Here is a 25,352-nt window from a genome sequence, read left to right as displayed (position 1 = left end):
CATTATAACACAAAAAATCATGCCCGTACACATGATCTTGGCTCTGTGTGTTTGATTGGCGGATTGCACACCAGGTAAAGAACCCTGATTTTGGGACAACGTGATGAAGTGCTACAAGAAATCCAATAGTTACCTCTGCCCCAGAGTAAGAAAGGAGTTATGTGCCATGCTAGGGGCTTTAGGATCTCAGAGGGCACATATTCCAGGTTTTAGTGTAATAGCCTGACCACTCAATAACTTACTAAAGAAAAATGCAATCTGGTAATGGATCCCACAACATAATGAGACCTCCAGAGCTGTTAAAGGAAACCATAATTGTGAGTCAGGCACTGAGACTCATCCACCCTGTGCAGTGCCTCTCACTATACGTCCAGGTGGGAGAGAAGAGATATTGGTGAGGACCAAAGCAACAGGGGTCACTTGGATGCACACAACATCCCATCACTTTGGGCTCCAAATCACAGCAGAGTTTTGTGTAAGAATGCAGTCATATATAACAATAAGATTATTATTAAACAATTGTGAAACGAAAACCTAATTTTGAAGAGGAAACCAGAGATTACGTCTTTGCAGGAAGAGTATGAAAATGGGCAGTGGCATCATCGTGAAGGTAAATACATTTCCTCTCTAGTAAAGCTTTTTGAAAATCTGGAAGTGCGTGAGTGTTTCTCTCCATGATAAGCACAGAGTGCCTCACTCCCAAAGCTTTTTGCACTTCAGTGAAATCTGAATCAGAAGAGATGATAGGTATAGTCTCTCTCTAGACTACTTACTATACTTGCTTAACTGAAACTTTCATTATCTCCATCTCTGAGAACTGCTTGGGAAAATAAGATGTTCTTGAGAGAGTAAGTTGAGAGGGTAAGTTGTCATTAATAAAGCTTTTTAAAATTGTCTTCTTTCTGTCAGCTGTGGCAGAGCCAGGAGCTTTATTCATGAGGATTAATTCAGGGATGCTAAGAGTTGCTCCTTTGAAGACTTCACCTTTTTGTCATGATCATTAAAAAGCAATGCCTTTAATGCTCAGTATAGTTACATATGTGCTCCATGCAAAAGCCTGCACACCAGCCCCGAGATCCTGGCAAATATCTCAACCCACTCCCCTCAGGGTGGGGCAGGAAGGATTCCCCCACCTCCTTCTCCCCTTTCCTATGAGGAAACTGGGGCATCTCCTTCACATGCTCTCAGGTGAAAGGGAAAATTGAAGCTGAAATTAGGGAAGAGAGAGAAAGAAGGGGAGAAAAACACATTCTGTTTAGTGCTGCAATGCTTGAAATACTTGTTTGGTGTCATTCCATCTGAACAGGCAGCGTCCTGTGCCCACACTCTCCACCAGATGTTTCACAGACTTTTTGCAGGCTCCCCCTTCCTTCAGCAGCCCCACTCTAGAGAGAGGTTCCCACTCTGTTTCTCTCCCAGTCCTAACCCTAATCCTAAATCTACACCCTGGCTGCAAGCTGAGCCTTGTCCAAAACCCCCAGCCCTGGAACAAGGTGAAAGAACTCTTTGGAAGGGCAGACTGTGGCCCCTGAGTCACATTTAGATGACTTGTTCTGGGTTGTGGCTTTTCTGTATCAAAACTGCAGTCTAAGAGAGCACTTGGGATTGTGGCCGCCTTGACAGGTTTGGGGGGGTGGCTGCAGCGTAAGCCTTTGCCACAAACACCCCTATCAGCTAGGGAAGAAGTGTCCTTCCTGGACCTAACTGTCTCTCCAGCAGGGATTTGACTTGGTGAAGTTATTCTCCAGAGCCTCTCTTGGGTTTCTGTGTAATCTTAATAGGTTTCTTACTGCAGGATGATACCAAGAAATGCACCCTCTTGGGCCTATCGGACATTACAGAAGGATTTTGCCACTCACCTGGTAGGTTTTAGAGACAAACTGAGGAACTGCTCTCCTCTATAGTCTTTGCAAACTGGCACTTCTGCAAAACTTCTTGCTTCAGTCAGAGCAATTCCATGCTATCCAGGAGATAGCTTAAAGCCTGGAGTGTTACTCTTTTGCAAATGACCTCTCTGCCTTATGCTCAATGGCAGAGACAGCAGTGCTAAGTGCCAGTGTATTGTACCTCTATTTCTTGGTCCTCAGAACCATGTTTAATAATGTTCCTGGACACCAACAGGAAATAAATGTGCTCATTTCTCTAGGTAAGAGTCACCACTGAGGTGTGGCACTGCACATGAGTACCGCTACCGGCAGCTACATGCCAGAGCAAACACATCTTCTTGGCAGCAGCAGCTGCACTTGTTTCCTCTCACCATGCAAAACCTCAGCTTCTGTAAGCGGTTGGGAGGAGACCATCAGCAGGGTGTGGCCAGAGGCAGACATCACCCTCTCTTGCAGGGGTATCAGAAGCAGGAGAATTTTTTACCTGACATTGCAACACTAGGTGACTTTCTCATGGGTCTACCAAGGACTTGTGCTGATACACAAATACAGGTGTTGAGAACTAATTTCTGTAGGACAACTTCTTTTTGGAGCAGAAAGCAAGAGGATCCACCTCTTACAGTTTCTGAAGAGGAAAAAAGCATCGATGCAACCATCATCTCCAAATTCTTAGTATGCTTTTCTTTTTAAGATACAGATACAAATCCCATGCTAAGAGACTTCTGATCCCTGAGTTAATGAGAACTGAAGGTGGGGCTCCCATTCTCTGGGTCAAGTACCCTGCATTTGGTAGCACCTTCTGTGGCCTGGCTGGCAGAGGCAAGGGGAAAGCACCAGCCCTAAGAGGAGTACTGTCATCAGGGCACTGCTATTCCTTGGCTGGCAGAGTGGATGCCATGTGTTCTCAATTCTGTCTGTGAAAGGTATTCAGAGGCAGAATCAGAGAATGTCATGAGTTGGAAGGGACCCACAAGGATCATCGAGTCCAGCTCTTGTCCCTGCATTTGAGAACCCCACAGTTCACACCATGTGTCTGAGGGCATTCTCCAGTCTCTTCTTGGACACTGTCAGGCTTGGGGCTGTGACACCTCCCTGGGGAGCCTGTTCCAGTGCTTCACCACCCTCTGGGGGAAGAACCTTTTCCTAATGTCCAACCTACACCTCCTCTGGCACATCTTCCTGCCGTTCCTTCGGTTTCTGTTTTTGCTTGCTAAAGAGAAGAGTTCGGTGTTGGCCCTTCCTCCTTCCCTTGTGAGGAAGCAGTAGACCATGATCAGATCTCCCTTCAATCTCCTCTTCTCCAGGCTGAACAAACCGAGTTACTTTAGCCGCTCCTCATAGGGCTTCCCCTCCAAAACCTTCACCAGCTTTGTAGTCCTCTTCTGGACACTCTCCAGTAGCTCAGTATCTTTTTTTATACTGTGGTGCCCAGAACTGCATGCAGTGCTCCAGGTGAGGCCGCACCAGTACAGAGAAGAGCAGGACAATCACCTCTGTCGAGCGGCTGACAATACTGCAGAAGCCCCTGCTTATGCTCTTGCTGTGAAATGGGGGCAAGGTTCAACTGCATAGTGAAAACTGTTGTCATTGCAAGCTGCCCAAGTGACATATCTGCCTTGCAAAGTTATCGCAGAAACCTCTGCCATGTCAAAATCTTCTATCACTGTAAAATACCTCAGTGCTACTTCTGTGCCTTGTATTTTCCCACTCTCTCAAGAGGAAACAGTTAATGGAATGTAAAAAAGAAAACCAACAAAAAGTAAACAAAAACCCCACCCCAAACCAGGAAAGCTCATGTCCTTTGAGGCACGGACAGTTTAAGCGGCTGCTTCCTCAGTTAACTACTTAGTTGTTTTTCATTCACTCCCTGTTCAGTTTGAGCTGCTGTTTCACCACACATCAGCTCTCCACTCTGCACGGCACAGCTCTGCACACAGATGAAAGCCGGTTCCAGATTTCAGCCAGTTCCTTCGGGCGATTTTTGCTTTTCTTTCATTTGCAGCAACGGAGCTCAGGAAAGACGGGTGACAGCATAGCCCTCCGCTCTGAGGCACACCTTTACTCCCCAGGGCAGCTATCCTCTGGCCTCAAAAGCACGTTGGCCTGTGGGAAAGATGACACATTGCCCTGATCAGCCCAGTTTTAAGTCCAATTGTGGTGTTAATAAACCAACTGGGAGGACTAAATTTCTGCTGCCCACACCAGTAGCAGGTTTCAGGTGGGGCAAGCCAATGAAACTCCTGAGACACCCAGCAGCGGGGTGACCCACGTCCCTGCACTCACAAGATCTGTGACAGGAGGGGGACACCCGCCTGAGGCGGCACCGCGGTAACGGTCGCCCGCCGCCAACCGCCGCCAACCGCCGCCACCGCCGCCTGCGCATGCGCGGCGCTTCCCGCCCCTCCCGCGCGCTGTCCGGAGGCGGCCGTTACAGCTGAGGGGCCCGCCCGCCGCGGGCCAGGCCCGCCCGGTACGGCCCCCGTCGATCCCCACAGCGGCCCCACGCCCTGCCCGCCCGCCCCAAGTACCGAGCACCGCCGGACACGGCGGAGCCGTGAGTGCCAGCCTCCGGCGGGCCGCGCCCTCCCGCCCCGCAGCCGGCACGCCCGGGCCCGCTGCCCCTCGCCCCCAGCTCCCCTGCGGCGGCCCTCGCCGCCCTTGCCGGGGGAGGGGAATCCCCGCCGCGCCGCCGGCAGGTGGGACGCGCCGTGTTAACGACCCGTTAGTCGGGGTGAACGTGCACCCATGGCCTCTCGGAGCTGAAATTGTTGCTGCTCTGTCACCATCTATCGATGCTTGGCGTTGTCAAGAGAAGGAACGTGTTCCTCACACAAACCTCGTATGTCACAGGAGAGTAGTGGTGCACAGCTTCGAGTGACTCCCTTCACGTCCTCCAAGTACTGCTGTTGGGGTGGAAGGACCTGACTCGGTGTCAGTGTAACCCTCCCTGTTTTCCAAGCTTCACCCTTCTGGAGGGTAGTCAGGGAAGACGTGCTCCTGCGGGAATGGGAAACTCTCACTGACAGTTTGACACTGGCGCAGAGACTGTGACCAGCGTCAATGTTCAGGGCTGCCCAGAAGCGTGTGCTTGACCTTATCCAGGGCTGCACTTGGAGGGGCTGACTAGCTGTGCCACCACGAAATCGATCCAATTTGGATTCAGCTCCTTTTGAGGGGAAATGGTCTTCATCAGTCCTAAATGGCAGATGCAACAGTATTATATATATGTGCATATATATAGTATAAAGTAAAATTTAATAATATTTAAAATTACGTATTTTCTTCTCAGTTAGGATGTGAAAATGTACTCCATTCTATACCTGCGGCTGCAAGCTTTGGGACTTCATACTTCTAAGTGTTCTGCAGGCCACTGTGCAAAGGACTCTGCTGTCTGTGGCAAGGCTGCTGCAAGGCAGGACTGCGAGAGTCTTTTCTGCCCCCTCCGGGTCTCCAGTGCAGCCCCTCCGTGCAGGAGCACTTTTAGGAAATGCTCTTTGGCGTGCACAGTGCCTGACCCTGGGAAGGGCTGCTGAACAGCGAGCTGGAATGAGCCAGGAGACCTGGGTGGTTGCCCTGGTGTGACTGCACCATCTAGTGCTGCCTTTGGCAACTCACCGCTTGTCTTTTGGCCTCAGCTAGCTTCTCACAAGTCGACATGGATTGCATCCCCAATGCGTGTAAAACCATACTTCCTGCTTCATATTAACACCCCAAAAACTGGAGAAATTGATGTGGCAAAGGCAGCAGTTTATTCTAGCAGCTGTCTTCCCTGGTAGGTGAGCTTCAATCCAGCCTGGTGAGCTGCTAGAAAGGAAAAAGCATGACACAGTGTACAAGCCTGCGTCAGTGCTATATGTGCAGAAAACGCACACACAGAATACTGAGCTGCTTCAATGGGCTCTGAAGGGTAAGTGCAGAATCAGCTCTAGGTTGCTGCTGTATTCAGTGCCAGGCTGAATCAAGCCAGGAAACGATAAGGCAACAGCAGAAATAAGGCAAAGGCCCGCAGGGGCTGCTCACTAGGCTCCTGCTCAGGGCTGCCCTAAGGCACAGCTCCTACGAAGGCCTGCCTGTGCAGGGAGCAGCACCATGTGGCTGCAGAAGGAGCAGCTTGCGCCCTGGATACTGTGTCCAGAAAGAGATAAGAGCTGCTGTCCCTGCAGCCTTGCAAAAGTAACTGCTTGGTCGTTTCTGATGAGCAACAAGCCACAGGAAAGGTGTAGACCAGACTTCCAAGCTGGAAGGCAGGTATACACCAGCTTGTCCCAAAAAGCTTCTGGAATCGGATCCACCAGCAGCTGGGATTCCTGAGGTGACAGAGGGGACACTCACAGTGAGGGATGAGGAAGGATGAGTACCCTCATGCTCAGCGAGGCAACTCTTTTGCTTGTAAGTGTGTGGTTTAATGACTTTGTATGTTAATGAGCATGTGAATTGTTGAAGCAATAAGATAGAGAACTGACAATCTAGAGTAGTTTGTTGAAAGGAGATTGAGCCCTTGTTTGATTTTTACCTAATGAGCTCATGAAACAAAGCTCATTTCACAGAGTACAGTGCCCTGTGAATTTGAGAGGCCCGAGTGAACTGTGACAATCCACCAAATAATTCACTGCTGAAACTGGACTTACACAATACAATAGTAACAAGATGGAAAATGCTTTAGCCATGTGGTTGAGAGAGTAAGGAATAGCATTGAAGGAAACAGTGCAAGGAGCAGCACCAGTTACTGACAGCTGGGCTAAGACCGTGCTGAGATTTGCATCTTGGCACATGTGATCTCTTCAAAAGCGTGGATGTATAGACAGCATGGCAGCAAGACTGTACTGCAGAGGAAGTGTGTTTCATGGTTTTGGCTAAATTTCTTTAAAATATGTCATTTTTAATGGCAGGCTTGATAGAAGCCCAGGTTTAAGGACAGTGAGTTTCTTTGAACTTCTAGGTAACAATGGATCATCTGGCAAATATACATTGAAGTGTGCTGCAAAAGACTTCTTGCTTTTTTCTGCCTTTTGTTCTGCTTTTGGTATGAGTGGGGTTTAATTATCCCATGACAACAACAGGCATTTTTACAAACAAAAACAAATGAACAAAACAAGAGCTGTAGAAATGGAAACATACTGCCTCAGGTAGGACAACAGCTGGGCTTTTTAAACAGCCAGCCTTTATCACCACCAGAAGTATTTCACCTAGATTTCATTAGGAAGGTGTGCTGCTGTAACTAACAGTGTAATATTTACAGTGTTGAGGTAGGAATGTTAGATGGAATTTGTTTTCTTTAAGTAGCCTAAATACTCCTAATCAATCTTGGCTATGAAATATCTTGCCACATGGAAACATTTATCGACTTTTAGGAAGCAATAAATATGAGTCAATGACAGACCTCCAAAATTAACTCTCCCTTAGTTGTGTTTGCTTTTTAAGATTAAAAGGTGTGGGAATGCAATTGAGGAAAATAACTTGGTTAAGAATGAATCAATGTGGTCTTCAATTGCTTGGGCCAAAGATCATTCAAGAACTATCTTACTCTCCGAAAAGGCGAAGTACTTAGAAAAGGTAATCCTGCTGCTAAGCAGATTGGGAAAAAAACATTGCAAGGGATTGCAATGCCATCAGGCACCATAGAACCTACTCTTGTCTAACCAGGTTTCCTTTACTTAACGTAAAAAGTTTTTGTAATGTCAGCATGTTATTTAAAGCAAACAGAAAGAAATCTGCTTTTTTTTTTTTTAACTGTGACTGACTACCTTTTGTGACTGAAGCTATTATTTTATGAGATTTGGAGCTGGAGAGCCAGGAAGCAGATTTTCTGAACAAGAAGATAGCAATTTATGGCCCTGCAGTGTAAGCTGGAGCACAGTTTAAACTCTTCAATGTTTGTAACACTAGCATCTTCTAATAAATTCTCCCCCAGCAGATGCAGAATGATTATCAGACCAGTGACCGATACTTGATACAAAGTTGACATTGATTGATTGATTGCAGAGGACTGCAATCTTCACTTTCAGAAGTGATAATCATCTGTTGTTTCTATTGAGCAGATAGGTTTGTAGGTGTTTGGTACTTGGTGTCCTGTCAAGTGACATGCCTAGGAAATTAACTTTGAAGTTACTCCTTTGGAAATACACTGAAGCTGAAGGTCCAGCCCACAGCCTTGAATGACAGCAGATTTTCACTGATTATTCAGTAGTTCCTGCAAAGCTGTCTTCTTTCATTTGGTAGAATATTTACAACTTCAGAAGATGAGCGGACTGAATGAGTAATGAGCAACTCGGTCACAAATTTCTGTTAATAACCAGAACATACTTTTTCTAATTTGTTGTAGAGGAACAAAACTGCTCAAGCAGTGAGAGGCAATGACTTAAACATCACTATGGAGCATCAGACAATAAAAGGTATTTAAAATAAACCATTTTGATAAGTGAACACATATAAAAATAATCTCTTTGTTGTGATTTTTTTTCTCTTTGCCTGACAGTTATTTCTTAAGAATAAATATTAACAGGTGAAAGTATATCTGCTGAGCCTCCAATTTCATGTTTCTTGCAGCAGCAGCGCTTTCATAACCAACTTCTCCGCTGGCCGCTTGTTCCCTGCCCTGCGCCACCCCTTCTTTTTGGGCAGTACACGGGCTGGCGAGGCCACACTGCCCACCAGATGAGGGACCTGCCCCAGTGGGAGTCACTGGTTCCCACTTGCTTTGCCCTGGATGTTGCCAACAGCAACGCTAGCTTCAGTAACCTCTTCTCTGCTCATCTCTACCCTTGCACAATCCGTGAGTTGTCTGAAGGCCTCTGCAGAGCTAAAATAGGGAACAGATTTGAAAGAAAAATAGCATTTTTTAGGACTGGTTGTTTTTCAGTGGCATCAGTTCACTTAAGCCCATTCAACATATAACTGAGCAAACATCACGTTCTCCTAAACATGGAGGTGAGAGCAGGAATGAAGCAAGAACCCAGGGCTGCTGAATATCTGACAAAAAATAGTGTGGCCATGTGTACCCTTCTGGTACAACCAGTCACCTGGGGAGTTGAGCTAAACTGTTGTACTCTGAACTGGAGCAGAGCTGGAGCTCTGAAAAAAGAAAAAAAAAAAAAGAAAAAAAAAGGAAAAAAAAAAAAAAAAAAAGGCATCTGACCAAACAGTCATTAATAGCTGAGGTGGCTACAGCACCTTTAGGAGCTGTAGTCATTTTGGAAATGAATTTGAGACTATACTCTACCTGAAAAGCTCAGCTTATCCTGATTTAGGAAAGATTTATTCTTTTTTTTTTTTCCCCCTGCTCTGAGAGCATTTCAGAGTGAGACAAAATAAAGACCACATTTAAAGAAATTACATTGGTCAATGAAGATCCTAAAAGAGTTTTAAAATGGGCATCACTAAAATAATTCTGTAAGATGTTACTTTTTTATCTCAAAACACTTTTATACTTTGAAGTAAAATCAATTGATTTCAGATCTATTACTCTAATACAGAGAGATAATAAACTCAAAACCACTTACAATAAATTTTACAATAATTCTCATGTTATAATAAACTAGAAAAAAATGAATATGTAGTGACCCTTTGTGCTAAATCCACTGTTTTCGAGCTTTAGTAAGCTATTTGTTCATCTGTATGATGGAGGTTTTAGTCTGATACACAGAATATGTTGCTTGGCTTTTAAATTGATTCAGTAAGAAGTCTTTCATGAAGATTGAAAATGAACAACCTTCCACTTTCAACTCAATAAATCAAATCCCATTTAATTCAGTTTTTATTCAATGAAATGATGTATAAAAACTTACAAATCTGAGAACTTAACTATACACAAAAAGATGATATTCAGTTTAAACGTATACACAGAGAAGAGCTGTGGTTGTGACTTGCCCTCTCCCGCCCCTCCCCCCAAAACACACACTGTCTCCATTTATGATGGGGCACTTATTCTGTCCGCTTATGCCTTCTGTTGGCCCAGTAATTACTCGGTGGGCTTCATTGCTGCTGTCAGTTTAGGTTTTTAGGCTACCAGCAAAAAATCTGGGCATCTATATAAAATAATAATTAGCAACTTGATTTTTAACACAAAGATGCAGTGCTACCATCAGCAGTAACTAAAACTACAGAATTCACCCTTTCAGTTTTTGTGTCGGCTTTGAAAATAACGGGACTCTCATAGAGCAGAATTTGTCTGTCAGCACTACAGATTCACTTTAAAACAACCATGATCCCCTGTTGCTAGAATATCTCTGCACCACTTTTTCTTCCTCTTAACTCATGCCATTAGACCAAACGAAATCATGGACTTTCTTTGCCTAAGGCCATAAAGCTTTTATCTCTCCTTTCATCCAGAATGACTCAAACCTATAGCTAACAACACACACGTGCTGCACTAATGATGGTACAGTGGTCACCAGTACATCACTTCTCTAGTTTCCTTTGTATAGCATGGGTGACAATACTTACCTATTAGCTTCTCTTCAACAGGCCAATAAAAATGCACACAGCTCAGGACATTTTAAATTTGATTAAAAATAACCTGTGCAATGACTACTTTGGTCAAACAACTAAAAGACTTTCTGGGCTGAATCTGAGAGTAGATGGCCAGTTGCTTAAAAAGGATGTGTGCATTTATTTACCTGTACCCAATATACACACAAACACTTTCTATATATATATATATAAAAATCTTTATACATATACAGTATTTTTATATATATATAAAGATTGCCATCACATTATTATTACAGCTACTTAAGTCAAAATTTGACTAAGTAACTACTTTGCTTAACTCAATGATGCTATCTGAAACAGATACCCAAAGGCATACTTGAAGGAAAACATAAGGCTAAAAGAAACCCAACACCCTCAGCTCTTTTTAACTCAATGAACAGCAATTTTTGCACTCATTGAGGAAAGTTCCGAGGGTTTTAAGTTATAACCTTAATCAACTTGCATGTGGACTTCTAAAAAGCATGGTGTTTAATTTGCCAGATCTTCTCAAAATGCCTTTTACCAGGGAAACTAATATATATATATATATATTTTTGCTTATCAAACTGATACTCCATTTCTCATTACACTCATCATTGTATCTAAATACACTTTTAAGCAATCTAAATTTTGTTTAAAATCTATTAAATTTGGATTAACTAATACTATCAACATAGCTGGATTATTTTTTTCACACGTTCCTTTGTATTAAAATCAATTGTGTTGTGGTTTGATGCAAGAGCTTTTTGCTTGTTTTGGTGGGAGAGGCAAAGTCCAATTTCCTAATGTGCCAGTACAATTCTGGTTGCTGAAGACAAAGGGTGGGAAGGAGGCTGGTGGAAAAGATGGCAGGGGTAAGTGAGGTAAGAGGTGGGGAGAGGAAAAAATTGATTTAATAAAAAAGGAGTAAAGAAACTTTAAAAAATTGATACAGGTTTCACATTCAGTCTAACAACACTGCTTCCTGCTCCTTTTTGATGGAGGCTAACACTGCATTATCAGTCTCTGTGGCTTCTGTGTCCCCACCGCCTAGCAGAATGGAGCGATCTTCTTCTAGTGTAAAGACAGAGTTTTGATTTTGGCACGAATGTTTGACCACTTCATTGGGAGTTGAAAACGTTTTGTCACACAAGTTACATTTGTAGGGCTTGTTGGTCTGTACTAGCATGTTGTCCATTTGACTGCCTTCCTCAAAGGTACAGAGTTCCAGAGTCTGTTTGTCCACCATCGTGTACGTGTCCATGCTCTGGTTTAGGCACACATGTCTGGCAGCCTGGTTAGCCCTACAAAAGCTTTTGTCACAAGTGCTGCACTTGAAGGGTTTGCCAGTGTGTATGTACATGTGCTCCCTCCAGTGGCTTTTCTGAATAAATTTGCGACCACAGATGGAACACTCATATTTCCGCCTTTTTACTTCCCTCTCTTGATCTGCCTGCTCCAAGTTGTCTATGTCTGCAATGTCAGAGGGGGGTGGGGTCTCCGACTGCTGCTGCCCATCAATTATTGGGGAGTCTGAGATCTGCTGCAGCTCGCTGTCACTAATCATCCCTGCTTCAGGCACTTCCACGGCATCTTTATCAGCTGTGTTGTTACAGAGAGACAAAGAAATATTACTTTCTCCCTGCTGGCTAGATGTGAAGGGAACTCCCGTGTGGATCTGCAGGTGCTCACGCAAACTACTTCGCAAATTGAACCGGCGACCACAGAGGTGGCAGGCGTAGTATTTTGGGAAGCTTCCATTCCTTTTCATAATGCTTGGCTTGACATGTGCTATTGTGAGTGAGGCAGGCTGTTCATCTGAAGAAGATGCTTCCATGTTGGCCTCTTCTCCTGAAGGTGAATTATTTCCAGCAGCAGATACCAATTCTGGAGATAAAGAAGATGGCAATGGGTCAGAAGTGGACATATTTGTCCGGGTCACTTGTGGCAGAGTTGTGGCTAACTGTGAGAGCTGCGAGCCTTCAGAAACCTGCTCTTGGTTCATCCGTGATGTCTGTGGCCTTGGTTCTCGCCCGAGTTTGTCAGTCGCTGATGTAACCTTAGTGGGATGTCTTATCTGGTGATCTGCGATCTGAATGCCATATAATGAAGATGCTAATGGAAAAACTTGATCTGGGTGAGAAAAAGTTCCCTGACTTGCAAGGCTGGCCTCTTGAATTAGTGGATACGCATGGAGAAACTTTATTCCCTGTTCTAGTCGAACTGGGTCAATGAGTTGCGGTGCCATCTTCCCAGTGTACATCAAATGCAAAAGATAACTGAAGATATCTGGCTGTATGTCAGTCGCTTTCAAACGGACACATTCACTGAAAGGTGAAACAAAAAGATCAGTAAGAGATACGGAAAATCTTTTTTTTTTTTACTAGATCTAAGTTATTCAAGCATTGATAAAAATCAGAAGCATCTACTTAAATTCAAACACAGAATCTGCAATAAATATAGAGAAATGCTTTAACATAAAAGAGTTAATCTTATTGGCCACTTGAAAGATTACTTTTTTTTTCCAGTAACTTCTTCAAGTAACTGGCCTGAAAGACAAAGCTGTCCCATTGCAATCTCTACCCTCCTAAATTGCTTTTATGTTATAGATTTGTTGTCACATATTAATATATTTTGTAAATTGCAAAGATATTTTTCCTTTTTTTCGGTTGGATTTAAAGACATCCAGCTAAATTAGAACCTGCTAGCACTGGAGTCTAATTGACAATCCATTAAACTTTTCTCAGTACTTAGTCTTGAAAACACCTAAAATTCATCTGGCACTTGCTTCTTTGGCTTCTATGGCTTACTAGTGTTCACACCTACAGTTCTGCAAATGTGTGGTATCACCTTGTCTCAACTGCATTATGACCCAGAAACCATGCAGGATGGGGTGTGAATCCCTTGAGAGGATCTGATGCAACAGGTGTAGCCTGAGCACATCTATCCCGTGGAGACCAGGTTCCTTACAAAGCAGAGCGGTAGCTTCTTTCCTTCAACAGGGAGGAAGAAACAGTAGCACCAGTGGTACCACCTGGTCAGCCTAATAGCCCCTTGGTTAGAGTGCTCAACAAAGCGAGATGCTTTGGCTGCGATGCCTTCTTCAGCCCGGGACTGAAACCAACACCATCCTCCAGCTGACAGCATGCCCTACGCATCCACCTTTAGGATACTCTGGACTGAAACACCCACCACTCCCCTGGTTGAAGTTGGATCCCTGTGCAAAAAGAGAGCCAAGGCTCACAGAAGAAGAAAGAAAATGAGGAACATCTGGGTTAGGCCAGTTAGCTAACAGGAGAGGATCTGGGATTCTAATGTTTTTTCTGAGTTATTTGTAGCTCTCGTATTAAACAAATGTTAAGTAAGACAGAAATCCTGAAATGGACAAGACTGCATGCTGTGGTCTGAACGCTCTAACCACAGTAGACTACCAAGCAGAGGAGGAAATTACAGCCAATTCTTCTGTTTCTTGAGGTGCATCCTTCTTGAGCTCCCTGACTGCTTTTGAGTTCAGATATATTACTCAAAAGTAAATTTTGCAATGCTGTCTTCCAGAGATGACTGTGTGCTCCTGATGGAGCATGAAGACTGATACATCTGCCCGCAGCCCTGTCTCAGAAGCGCAAATGCACTTCTGTCCTTGATGTTTACTTTTAGCTAAGAACTTTTAGCCAAGGAGTTAAGAGTTTCACTCACTTAACATAAACTTTTTGAGATAGTTCAAATAACTGGGAAAAAGACAAGAAAAATTCTTTAAAACAGTCTTTTGTTAGTTTTTCATTGCCCTCCATGTAAGGCTGCCCACACACACATAAAAAGAAAAAAAAAAAAAAGAAAAAAAAACCCCACACAACCCACACCAAATAAACACAATCTTATTTTCTACCACTATGCAGTATTATTTAACTAACTTAGGTAAACTGTAAAACAAAATTTAAAATATTAACCTCTTTTATAAGTTCGTTTCTCAAAATCTCCTAGCAAATACTAATTGGGTTGTATAAAATGCTATCGAAATGTAAAGAATAATGCCAAGACAGAGAAGAGGATAGTGAGTGGGGGAAGGAAAGTGCAAGAGTAAAGACAGAATCCTTTAAATATTCAGTTCTAGGAATTCTATGCTTTTATAATGATAAAGAAATTGTGCTAAATCATAACATTAGTGTTAATGAATCACAGTTCAACTTTAACACGTTTTCAAGTGAGATTCTAGTTTGCAGATAAAACTGCATTCCATATTCCTTATGTCATAGCAAGAAGCAAACCCAACACTTTCAGGTTTAAAAATGTTGTTCGACCTCTTTAGCGTAGCTACCTGAACATTTGAACAGTGAACCTTTTTATAGTTACCTGGTTTGATGAACAAACAACATCTTGAAGTAGTTGGAGAAAGAAGCAAGGACCGATTTGTGTGCTTTGAAGTAGACATCACCAATGGCAACTGTGCAGTCACACAGGAAACCAAATTCTCTCTGAGCATTTAGTTGCTGCAGCAGAATAAGTCCATGGTTGGCCAAATCCATTTTTTTACACTCTGAAAAGCAAATGACTTCCATGTAAAACTTTTCAGTAGATGCACAGATGTAACAGTACTTGTCTCTTAACAGATATTTTCTTCTAATATCTGTACACCATGCTTTGCTAACACTTCTTCATCCCAAGCTACTGTGTGCATGATATCTCACACGTAGGCAAGGATCTCTGGTTCATGATGGGCAATGCAATTCACGCAGGTGCAAGGGATTTGCTGAGGCTTAAAGAGCCAGGACTAAAGAGCTCTGAAAAGGCATAGGGAAACATACATAGCAAAAGGAGAGGAAGAAATAAGTAGTAAAAACACCTATTTGTAATGGGAAGAACAAAGTATTTTGGCTGCCACTCATCTGTTCAAATAGGAAAAATAAATCTCCCTTCTGGTATCAGTTACCCTCACCTAAATGAGTAGGAGAGACAAGAGTAGAACCCAAAAAAAGACAAATTAGATGCTTTTAACCTGAATTTTCAGTGTCTCTGTATATCTATTACCTAAAAGTTATGTGTCCATCCAGCTGAACCCAAACCGAACATTAAATAACTAAGCATTTCTGATGGTTATGCCCTCTCCTGAGAAATACCAGATATATACCTGAGTGTCCCTGGGCTGAAAAAATGAATTCATTCTAGGTGTTGGCAAGCCCTCTGGCCTGTCACAACACGAGGGGCCAATCTTTTCACTCAACAACTATTTATTTACTGAGACCAGATACAACAGCATTTTGTAAGGAGCCCACATGCCCGAGAGCCTTAGGCTTACCTAGCAAATCAAGACACCCAAGGAGTGAGAGGTGCAGTTCTGTCCATCACTGGCTGTTGGTGCAAGGCAGCATAACTAACAGTGTAATGTGGCACAAACCTGAGCCCCCCTAAACCAAGGCTTCTGTGGACCTCCCTCCTCCTGCACCTCCTTGTACCAGCTGCTGGAGGCTGCCCTCAAAGAACTACCTGAGAGCTATAAACGTTTTCCAAAGGATTTGATGGCAGCCTTGGAAGCAAGAATTTATAACTTTGGGGAAAAACAGCTGGAGAAAGACATTAGGACTGTTGCCTGTGGTTGGATGGATGAATATATGGCTGGTAAGATCAACAAGTGGGTATAAGCTTAACCAAAACAAACAGAGCTTTGGGCAGAAAAAAAATGAAATTATGCAGTAATGTAGCCCCATAAAACAGCAATTCAACAAAATACCTATGCATATTGTGCCCAGAACAATGCAGATGCTCTATGAACAGAAAAGAAAGAGAAAGTGAAACCAGAAGTGGATTAAAAATGGTAGATTTATAAAAAGTCTTGGGTATTTCCCCTTCAAATTTAACAGGAAGTTGTTGAAATTTTAGGTAGGGTACAAACAGCTTATTTCATCTATACAGTAACAGTGTGGCTTTTTGGGAAAGAGAATAAAAATGTATTACACATATGCCAATATGTTTAGTCATTGGAGAAATAAGCATTTCTACTTGCTGGAGAGTGAAGAATGCCCTTGTATTTAAAGCAATAACCAGGCTGACCAAATGCATTCCTTTGCATTCACATGAGATCAGAACTCATTTGAGTCAGGGGTGTAAGGGCAAAGAAATACAATGTCAGACACAATTGATTATTTTCTTACAGTTAATAAGGGGAAAAAAACAAAACAAAACACAACAGGTTCCAACTCTCTTCAGCTTCATCCTCTCTTCTCTAAATTACTTTTTGGATAATTATGTTTGTACAAACAATACGCCAAAATCCTCTCTCTCCAAGAGGGAATACTTGCTGTCAGCAGTAGCAAAACCCATGTTCATTGTTATTTAATCCTGCAAGATGCTCCACACAGGTAGACCTTGTGATGTTTCAAAAAACACACCAGAGTTGGGTGTTGTTTTTTGTTGGGTGTGTTTTTGTTTGTTTTGTTTGTTTTGGTTTTGTTTGTTTGTTTTAGCTTTAATTTAGATTATTCTCTGTGTGCTACATTTTTCAATTCATGAGTGTTGTCTGGTTTGTACTTGGACAGTGAAGATGTCAGGCAGAGCAAACCATCTATGTGAGGGAGCTCCAAGCCAGAAAGGCATCTTTTGTAGTTATCATCATACTAAGTTTGTTCAGCTTGTAGTTTCACCGTTATCCAAACAGCAGTCACTGTGGCAGTTGAAACTGTTACCCTTCACCAGAGACCTGAATTAATCTTTACACAAAATGATACAGTGTTCCTACGCATGCACAACACTAAGTTTTTGTGTGCATTTAAAAGATATTTAAATGTTTTGAACTGAAATTATATGCCAGGGGTAAGGAAAGTGCTGTCTCTTGTATATATACAGCAGCACATTACAGGTATGCATTTGTTCTGGAGTTTTACCCTTAGCTAATCACAACGCTGTGATTAGCACCAGCAAGGCTGTGCTTTAGCACTGACGGGTTCAACACCTGTGTACAACATTTCCTGTGCCCTGAAACCCTACAGGGACAGTCCCTCCACTGCACGGCTTGACAGGCTGGCCTGGCTCCGCTTTATCACAACTTTTGAAATTACCTAATTTGCTCAGCTGTGGGCGAAAACCCACGCGAGGCCGAGTCCTTTCGGAAGACGCACGCTTACTTCGGACAGCGCGAGGGGAGAAGCGGTGGCACAAGTCAAGGGCGTGACTGAGAGAGAACCGGTACCGGAGCACTCCGGAGACGCCGGGAGCCAAGGGGGAAGCGGAAGAGCGCGGAGACCGGCAGCCGCTCGGGCGGGGGAGCCCGTGCTGACGGGAAACAGCAGCCGGCGCGGCTCGGGCACAGCCCGGCGCTTCCCGGCCCGTCCGCGCACACCTCAGCGGACACCAGCCCTCCCGACCGCTCCCGGCGCTCCGGCCGCTTCAGCGGCAGCGGGCACCAGCCCGGGCCCGGCCGCTGACGAACGCGCCCCACCGGCGGGCAGAGTCCCCGTCCCCGCGGGGCGGGCAGGCGGCTGCCGGGGACCCGCGCTGGGGCCCGCACCGGCCCCGCCCGCCGCAACGGGACCGCGCGCGCGCGCCGGCAGCAGAGGGGGGGAGCAGACGGGGAGGGGGGGGGGCAGACGGGGAGGGGGGGGGGGCAGACGGGGAGGGGGGGCAGGGGCGCGCACCGCTCGGGCGCTCCCGCCGCCTGCCGGCGCCGTAGCGCGCGGCGGGGCGCCGCTGTCCGCGTGGGGGCGTGGCTTGCCGCCCGCCCTCTCCCCCGCCCCCATCCTCCCCAGAGTCACGCTCGGCCTCTGTGGCACAGGTGACGGCGCCTTCCCATTGGCCGCCGGGGCGGAAGGCCGGGTGACCACGAGCCGCTCTCACTGGCTGCGCTCCTCCCCTCTCTCCGCCCTCCCCGCCCCCCCCCTCCCCCGCGCACGCCACGCGCGCACGGACGGACGGAGACGGCGCGAGACGCAGCGCGAGCGGAGCCGCCAGGGCGCGCGAGACGGGAACCGCCGCTGCCGCCGCCGCCAGCGCCGCCCAGCCTGCCGAGGAGAGAAAGGCGGGGCCGCCCCCTCCCGCGCCGCGCGGCGCCCTCCTCCCCCGCCCTTCCCTGCGCCGGATGCCGCCGGAGGGGGGGCCGCCCCGCTGCGGGCGGGCGGGCCCCAACCGGCCGAGCCGAGCCCGGCGCCGGGGCACACCGGCCCCCCCCCGTCCCCTCTCTCCTTCCCTCTGCCCCCTCCCTCCCCCGGCGCGGCCCACTCCCCCGGCCCGGCCCTCTCCTCCCCTCGGCGCGGGCCCATCCCCCCCCCGGGCTGTGTCCCGGATGGAGCCGCCCGGCCCGGCCCGGCGGGGGTTTGTCAGGGGGCCAGGCAGCCCCGGCGGCGCCAGGCGCGGCCCTCCTCCTCCGCGCCCCCCTCGGCCCGCCGCGGCGCGGCCGGACCCCGCGGCCGGGCGCCCCTCGCACACAATGAGGAGGTAGGGCCGAGCAGGCCCCGCCGCGCCCGCCCGCCGCCGCCGCCGCCTGAGCCCGGGCCGCGGCCGGTGCGGCGGGGCCGGGCGCACGTGCGGGCGGCGCTGGGGTCCCCGCGGGGCGCGGCGCGGCCGGTGCTCACCTGGGGGGCGCGGGCCGCCGAGGCGCCTGGTGCCGCGCGGGCCGCCGCCGTCTCCGCGCCCAGCAGCAGCAGCAACAACGGAGTCAGCGCGGCGGCGGCGGCGGCGGCTTTTCCTGTCCGGTTACGTTAGGGTCACATGACCGAGAGCGGAGCACAGAGGCTGCAGCGAGGAGCCCCCGCCGGGGGGGAGGGGAGGCGGCGAGCGCTGTGGCGGCAGCAGCAGGAGCCACCCAGCCCCCGCCCGCCCCTCCCTCCCCCGCCCGCCGCGCGCTGCGCGGGCCGCACCGGCGGGACCGGCCCCGCCGCCACCCTCCTCCCGGGCCTCCGGCGGCGGGCGCGTTGCCTCTTTAAAACTCCCGGGGGTGGGGGCCGGTGCAGCCTCCCCCAGCCTGTGCTGCTCGCCGCCGGGCGGGGGCGGCCCCGCCGCTGCCAGCGCCCCTCCGCCGCCCGGGCTGCGGAATAACGGGCCGGGCCGGGCCGGGCTGCCGCCGGTTCCCGGGCGGGCCCGGCTCGGGGCCGCGGCGGCGTGCGGGGCCGGTGCCGGGCGGCGCTGCTCTGCGCTGGCCGCCGCCTTCCCGGCGCCCTGCCGGCCGCCAGCACCGCCGGGGGCGCCCGGCCTCGACGCCGGGGGACACCGGGTGGCTCCTGCCGGGCGGTGCTTGGCGGCCGAGCGAGGCTCGGGGCGGCGGGCGGCGGCTTCCCCCGGGTTCTGCCCCCGCTCGCCCGGGGACAGGTGGCGGGCGCAGGTGCGTCCCTGCGCTTCCCGCCGAGCCACCGGGCTTGGGGGAGACGGGGACAAACCGGCGGCTGTGCGAGCGGAGCGGGAGGCGGGACTGAGCATCCCGGGGCTCTCGGGCACGAACTTTGTGTTCGGTGTCCTCGTCCGCGGCTCCCTGGCTTGTCTCCCGGTGTCGCTTACAGGTCTTGGTTCGGTGCTCCGGCAAGGGGAGGCTGCGGGGCTTTGGAGGGCCGGTCTCTGTGAAGGTGTCCTGGGTACACTTCGGATGAACTGTCAGATGGGAGGTTACAAGCTGACTTGTCAAAAAGAGTGATTCAGAGTACCAGCGCGGGAATCCTGGCTTTGCTGTTAGATGTTCAGGTGGACAAGTTATTTGAACTGGGTATTTTTAACTCGAGTTTAAGGAGGGGACATAGCAGTCCTCTGTAAAAATCAAATCTGCAACTTTGCGCAACAGCAGATTGGGTTGCAGTGGAGTGCAGAGGGAAGGCAGCTGTAGCCAGGCCTCTTCTTATCCAGATCTAAGGCATGCTATAGAGTTCATGTGTGCTTATAAAGCTGCACAAATAAATGCACCAGAGGACACTGTGATACACGAAGAAATGGTTGGTCTTGCGAAAGTTATTAAGTCAGAGTTGCTAGTGTGGAGCAGGGAGGCTGTCTTCTGTGAGAGGCCGGGAAGTCCCTGAAGAAATGGAAGGGTGAGCCCAGTGTCGGGCTGGAGCATGTTTTCTCTGACTCAGAGAATCGGTTTGGGCATGGTCTGGATGGATCTGTGCCTTGTCGTGAGGTGGCATCTGCTACCTGGAGCAGTGGCACGGACAAAACTGTTTTCAGAAAGAAACTTGGTTGTTGTTGAAAACCTTGTAGGAAGATATTGGCCAGCAATAAAGAGGGTTCCTTTGCACCCCCTGGCCTGGGGGCCTGCTCCTGCTGTCATTAAGTATGCTTTCTGTTGTGCCTTAGGAACAGCTTATGTTACGATGTCAGTGATTTGAATTAGGTCAAGATTATTATTACTTTTTTTTAAGATACTTATCTAAGCAGGCTTGTGGGGGCTAGCTGTAACTGGGATGATGATTCCTGTTTCCACAGTCATTAAATAATATGTGCTATGGAAAAAAGGCCCAAGTTCTTTTAACTTAGTGTCTTGACAGCTGGTTATGCTGAGAGGGAAAGGAGGTGTCTTGTATCTTATCTGGTTTGTAGATCAACAGATGATTGCAGTCATCCCAGGCTATTGTTATTTTTACAGGATCTGTATTGATCAAGAACTAGACCGGTTTTATGTGGGTCTGACTCTGCTGTCTCCCACTGAAGTTAATTGAATTCTTGATAGACACAGCTTGAGTCCGTTTGCATTGTATAACGCATGAATAATTATTTATCCAGGTTAAGCTGCACTTGAAGACTAGCTAGTTAAGTCATAAAAAAATAATCCCCAAACCCAACAACTTATTTTTAATTTTAGTGGAGCTGAAAGCCGATAGTCTATTTGCTGCTGTTGCAGTATTTTGAATAAAGCAGCTGAACAGAACTGTGTCTTTAGGACCCACCTCAAGTACCTGTGATGCGCTGAACTACAAGGGGCACGTTTTTAACAGCTCTCTGATTTCTGCTGTGTGAGCGCATGGCAAAAGCTTATAAAGTGTATTTAACCAGTCTGCTTGGCAAAACTTTTCCCTGTACATTTCACTTGCATTTCAGCTCTGCAAACTAAATACAAAGTAAAGAGAGCAGATGGACATTTGAACTGAAGTTGCTTAGCAGTGGATGATTTGTCTCATTGTCATGGAAGATGGTGAAAGTGATATAATAATTTTTAGTTAAATTGGGTGGACTGCTTAGGAATACCAGTGTGTTTCTGGCAGGTATCTGGCAGGCTTTAGTGGCCTGTGCTATCCCTGAAACTGGAGAAAAATTAACTTAGTTATGCGTTTCTTATTAATAGCTCGTAATTCAGCTTTAAAGCACCTTCGTTTGGATTGCAATACTTTAAGCCAGCAATAATGCCATTTTAAATTTAAAAGTATCCCATCTGGTTCAAGATCCATTGAAATCTGTATAAAGATTTCTGTGTTGAGTTTAATGCTGCTGAACTTCACACCTTTGATGCTTACACCTGAGATGTGTCATCTCTCTTGCAGGGAGCAATAAGCAGTTCATGTGTTGCGTTTTGGACACCTGACTTAAGATGTGAATCTAAAATTTTACTTCCATCTCATCTTTTGAGTTGTTTGTTTGGTTTTTAACATAGTTACAATCCGTGCAGCCAAAACTGTAATTAAAATTTATCTTTGTATCATTAAGTGGTATTATTGGGCTTTTAGTTTTTCTGTGCTGATTTCAAGCACCCCCCTGGTTTCTTGTAGTACTTGTTTAGGACTCCTTTCTTAGTTTTATGACTCTTTGAAAAGACTGTTCAGACTAATTCAGATCTTGCTACACACCTGAGAGCTTTCTTGGTTGTGCTGCTGTTGATAGGACCATTCCCTAGGTTTTCGTTTTGCTTTGGTCTGAGCATACCCAGATTAAAGGCAGAATTTTGTCTGGTAAAACAATATTTTGCATTGTAAATGAGCATACTGCTGATGATTTAAGTGTTAATTGGATGACAAAGGTGTCTGCTAATCTGAGTAAAAAATCACTTGAGCAGTGGGAGGAACTCGATCCAGACAGAACCAGCTCCTGTTAGTGTGTCTTTTTGGTAGAGTTCAGTTGAAATCTGGAAACGAATAGTAGATTTTTATCATTACAGTCAAAACCTTAACAGCTCTAGTGACATTAATCAGACTCAAACTTCTGAGATTTCCAGTGAGTTTTTGAACTCCTCAGCATTTTTGAAAAATGGGAGCAGAGTCCCTGTCCTGAAGAGCTCTTTGCTCCCTGCTGCCTGTGGCACTGCTCACCCCCTCCTGCGAGGCCGTCAGGGGCTCTGGGGAGCTGGGGCTGCATGTCCCCGGCCATGGGCAGGGACTCTTCCCGAGGTGTGGGGCACCGCTTCCGTGCTGGTGCTACTCTAGTAAAATGTGAGTTTATATCAATGCCGTAAATCCATTTTATTAGCAAAGCTGCTGTTTCTAACACTTCCACTTCTGATTTATGGCGGTGAGAAGGCTCAGTGGGAAGTGCGACAACTGCTGTAGCTTCTTGCTAGATGAGTAAATATTGCACCTCTGTTAGTCTCCAGCCTTTTCATCCAGTGACATCCTCGCGCCCTGTTAGAATTTTCACACGCTCGGTCCAAACCTCACTTGTCTTTCACACAGCTTTGGAAACACGAAGCATGTAACAGTGATCCCCAGGTAAAACCCTGACGTTCGGGTACAGCCGCAGTTGCGGAGCAGCTCTGCTTTTCCTCGCCTTGGCTCCCTTGGCACAGGGAGGCTGTTTGGGCATATTCATGACAGGTGAGTGGTCAGCCCCCAGGCACATCTGAGCTTTCATGGTTTTGTCGTGAGCAGATCTGGAGAACCAGGGTGTGTAAACAACTTTTTGTGTACATTACATAGGTGAAAAAGTGATGAAATAGATCTTTGTCGTTCTGTAGGCTAAGCTGTTCTGGTATCAAGATGTTCTAATGAACTTGTTTCTACACCTAGTGAACGAAGGTTTATCAACATCTAGTGAGTAGCTGCAATTTAGACCAGGGGAAAAAAATAATGATAAAAGAAAAATCCTTTTGCTAGTACAATGTATGTCATCTAAATAAATGGCTTAACTGTATTTATAGAATTTTTCTTGTTAGGAGTCTCATCTCCATCAGGAGTTGTTAGTGCAACTGAGCTGATAGAGCTTCTGCAGTGCAGATTAGCCCTCTACTTTCTGGTTTTGCCTTAGTCCCAGATTAGCCCTGGCCACTTTTAATGGAAAAGTTCAAATGTGACTGTGTTTTTTTTGGCTGGCGTGACGTTTTTAGTGGAACATGACTATAAAATTACAGTAATATATGTACTTGCATGTTTTTTACTTAGAAAAAAAGACTGAAACTGCAGCTATAGTGAGTGCATTTTTAAAGCCCATGCAGCTGGGGTATTCTGCAGAGAATGATACTGTTAAGTGTAATAGCATTTATACTATGTTCACATTACTATGAAATATCATCTAAATGGTGACTTTAAGCTCACGAGATACTTAATAAACAGTTTTGAATAAACTGAGAGTTTGTCAGCATTGACTCAAGCTTAGTTAGGAAAATGTTAAAAAAGTATTTGGGGGGCAATAATAATTGATGGTGACCATCATTTAGTAGTCATTTCACCAGTTTGGAAAATGTGTTTCTTGGAGCTTGAAAACAGACATAAATGGGCAAATGACTGAACACTAACAGAGGGAAGTGGTGATACTGGCGGTAGCTGTGATGCCTTCAACAGCTCAAAACAGAGAGAAGGGGAAAAACAAAAGCTTTCCCTTGTTTTGTTTAATAAAGCTTAAAGAATCAGAGATGGGGGTGGTTGTTAATGCTACGTGTATGAGGAGAGGGGATTTTTTTTGTTGTTCTGTTTCCCCAGTGTGGTTAGGTCTGTCCAGTTCTTACTCTGTCAAAAACTGTGGAGGACCCCAAGCTGTTGGAATTGCTTAGTTTTCTGAGATCCGGCCACTGGGGTTTTATGTGTAGCACAGAGTATACAGGTGATGTCAAGAAGTACATCACTGGCAGGCACTCAGGGGATCGGGAGAAACAGGCTACCTCATACAGCGTATACCTACAGCAAAATACTTTTCTAAAGCTAACAAAGGTCTCTGCTTTCCTCGTGATTGTAAAGAATTACAGTCTCTTAATAAATCCTTTTCTCAGCTGGGGCTATATACATTTCAAGACACTTTCCCCCCGCTCCTAGATAGTTAAGACAGATAAGCTTTCTTTTTTTTTTGTCCCCCAAGACAAGAAGTGGTTTTGATTTTTAAACCCCATGCATATCACTTACTGTATCTGAGTACCTCAGACTCTGCATGTTTTTGGTAGTTGTCACACTAGTATCATAAACCAGCCCGTAGACAAGGATAATGAGGTGCTTGGCAGATGTTAAATGCCATCCAGTGAAGGAAGGTGGTACGTCACAGATCAGTAGTTTCCAGCCTGTAGGCTTTCCTTGGACAGTATCTTGATGATCTAGGGAAAGTGACTGAGAAAAGTAGACTGGCAAACTCAGTACACCAGTGCCTTTTGCAATTTCTAAATTGGTTTACACGTGAAGGGTCCGTAAACTGGAAAAAGTTCACCACAACCATCATCACTACCAAGGACATCCATCTGTGTCTTAATGTCTGGTACATTCCTTTACAAGGCAACTTTGTTGCCAGTAAATAAACCAGTTAGGTGGGCACAAAGTATCTGGCTTTTTTTTCCCCATTATGAAACTTTGAGCTGAAGTTAGTTCAGTTCCCAGGACTAAGGCAGGATGGGGTAGGAGACACTCTTACATGTTTGAATGTTGTACTTTTGTTTCAGGCAGGTGCTAGAATTTGGTGAGAATGTCATCCTTCTCACAGCTCATACGTGCTGGCTGGACTGAATATACATTATTTTTGCAGAGGTAGAGGTGTCATATATATGCAGTTGCTCATCCAGCCAGCAAGACACTACCACTGAGACCAGGGACTGACTCTGCAGCCAGCAGAGCTGTTACCCCACAAAAATGGGGCTGGAAGTCAGGAGTCCCAATTCTTGGCGTTCTTTGCTGTTTTACGAATAGCTAGTCATATGACAACTTTCTAGCA

General features: G+C 46.5%; 1 protein-coding gene across 1 annotated transcript; it reads right to left on the bottom strand.

The window, feature by feature from the left end:
* Nucleotides 1-9,686: 9,686 nt before the first annotated feature.
* Nucleotides 9,687-19,134, bottom strand: ZBTB2 (zinc finger and BTB domain containing 2). The gene is made up of 3 exons (XM_065631836.1): nt 18,893-19,134; nt 14,685-14,868; nt 9,687-12,661 (listed from the first exon to the last, which is right to left on the bottom strand). Exons 2-3 carry the CDS (start codon nt 14,855-14,857, stop codon nt 11,299-11,301), a joined length of 1,536 nt encoding a protein of 511 aa, XP_065487908.1. The 5' UTR covers nt 14,858-14,868; nt 18,893-19,134; the 3' UTR covers nt 9,687-11,298.
* Between the last annotated feature and the right edge of the window lie 6,218 nt (nt 19,135-25,352).

This window comes from Caloenas nicobarica, chromosome 3 (genome assembly GCF_036013445.1).
Source record: "Caloenas nicobarica isolate bCalNic1 chromosome 3, bCalNic1.hap1, whole genome shotgun sequence".
Taxonomy (NCBI): domain Eukaryota; kingdom Metazoa; phylum Chordata; class Aves; order Columbiformes; family Columbidae; genus Caloenas; species Caloenas nicobarica.
The sequence above is the reverse complement of the archived record's forward strand: the minus strand, read 5'-3'. Positions and strand labels throughout refer to the sequence as shown.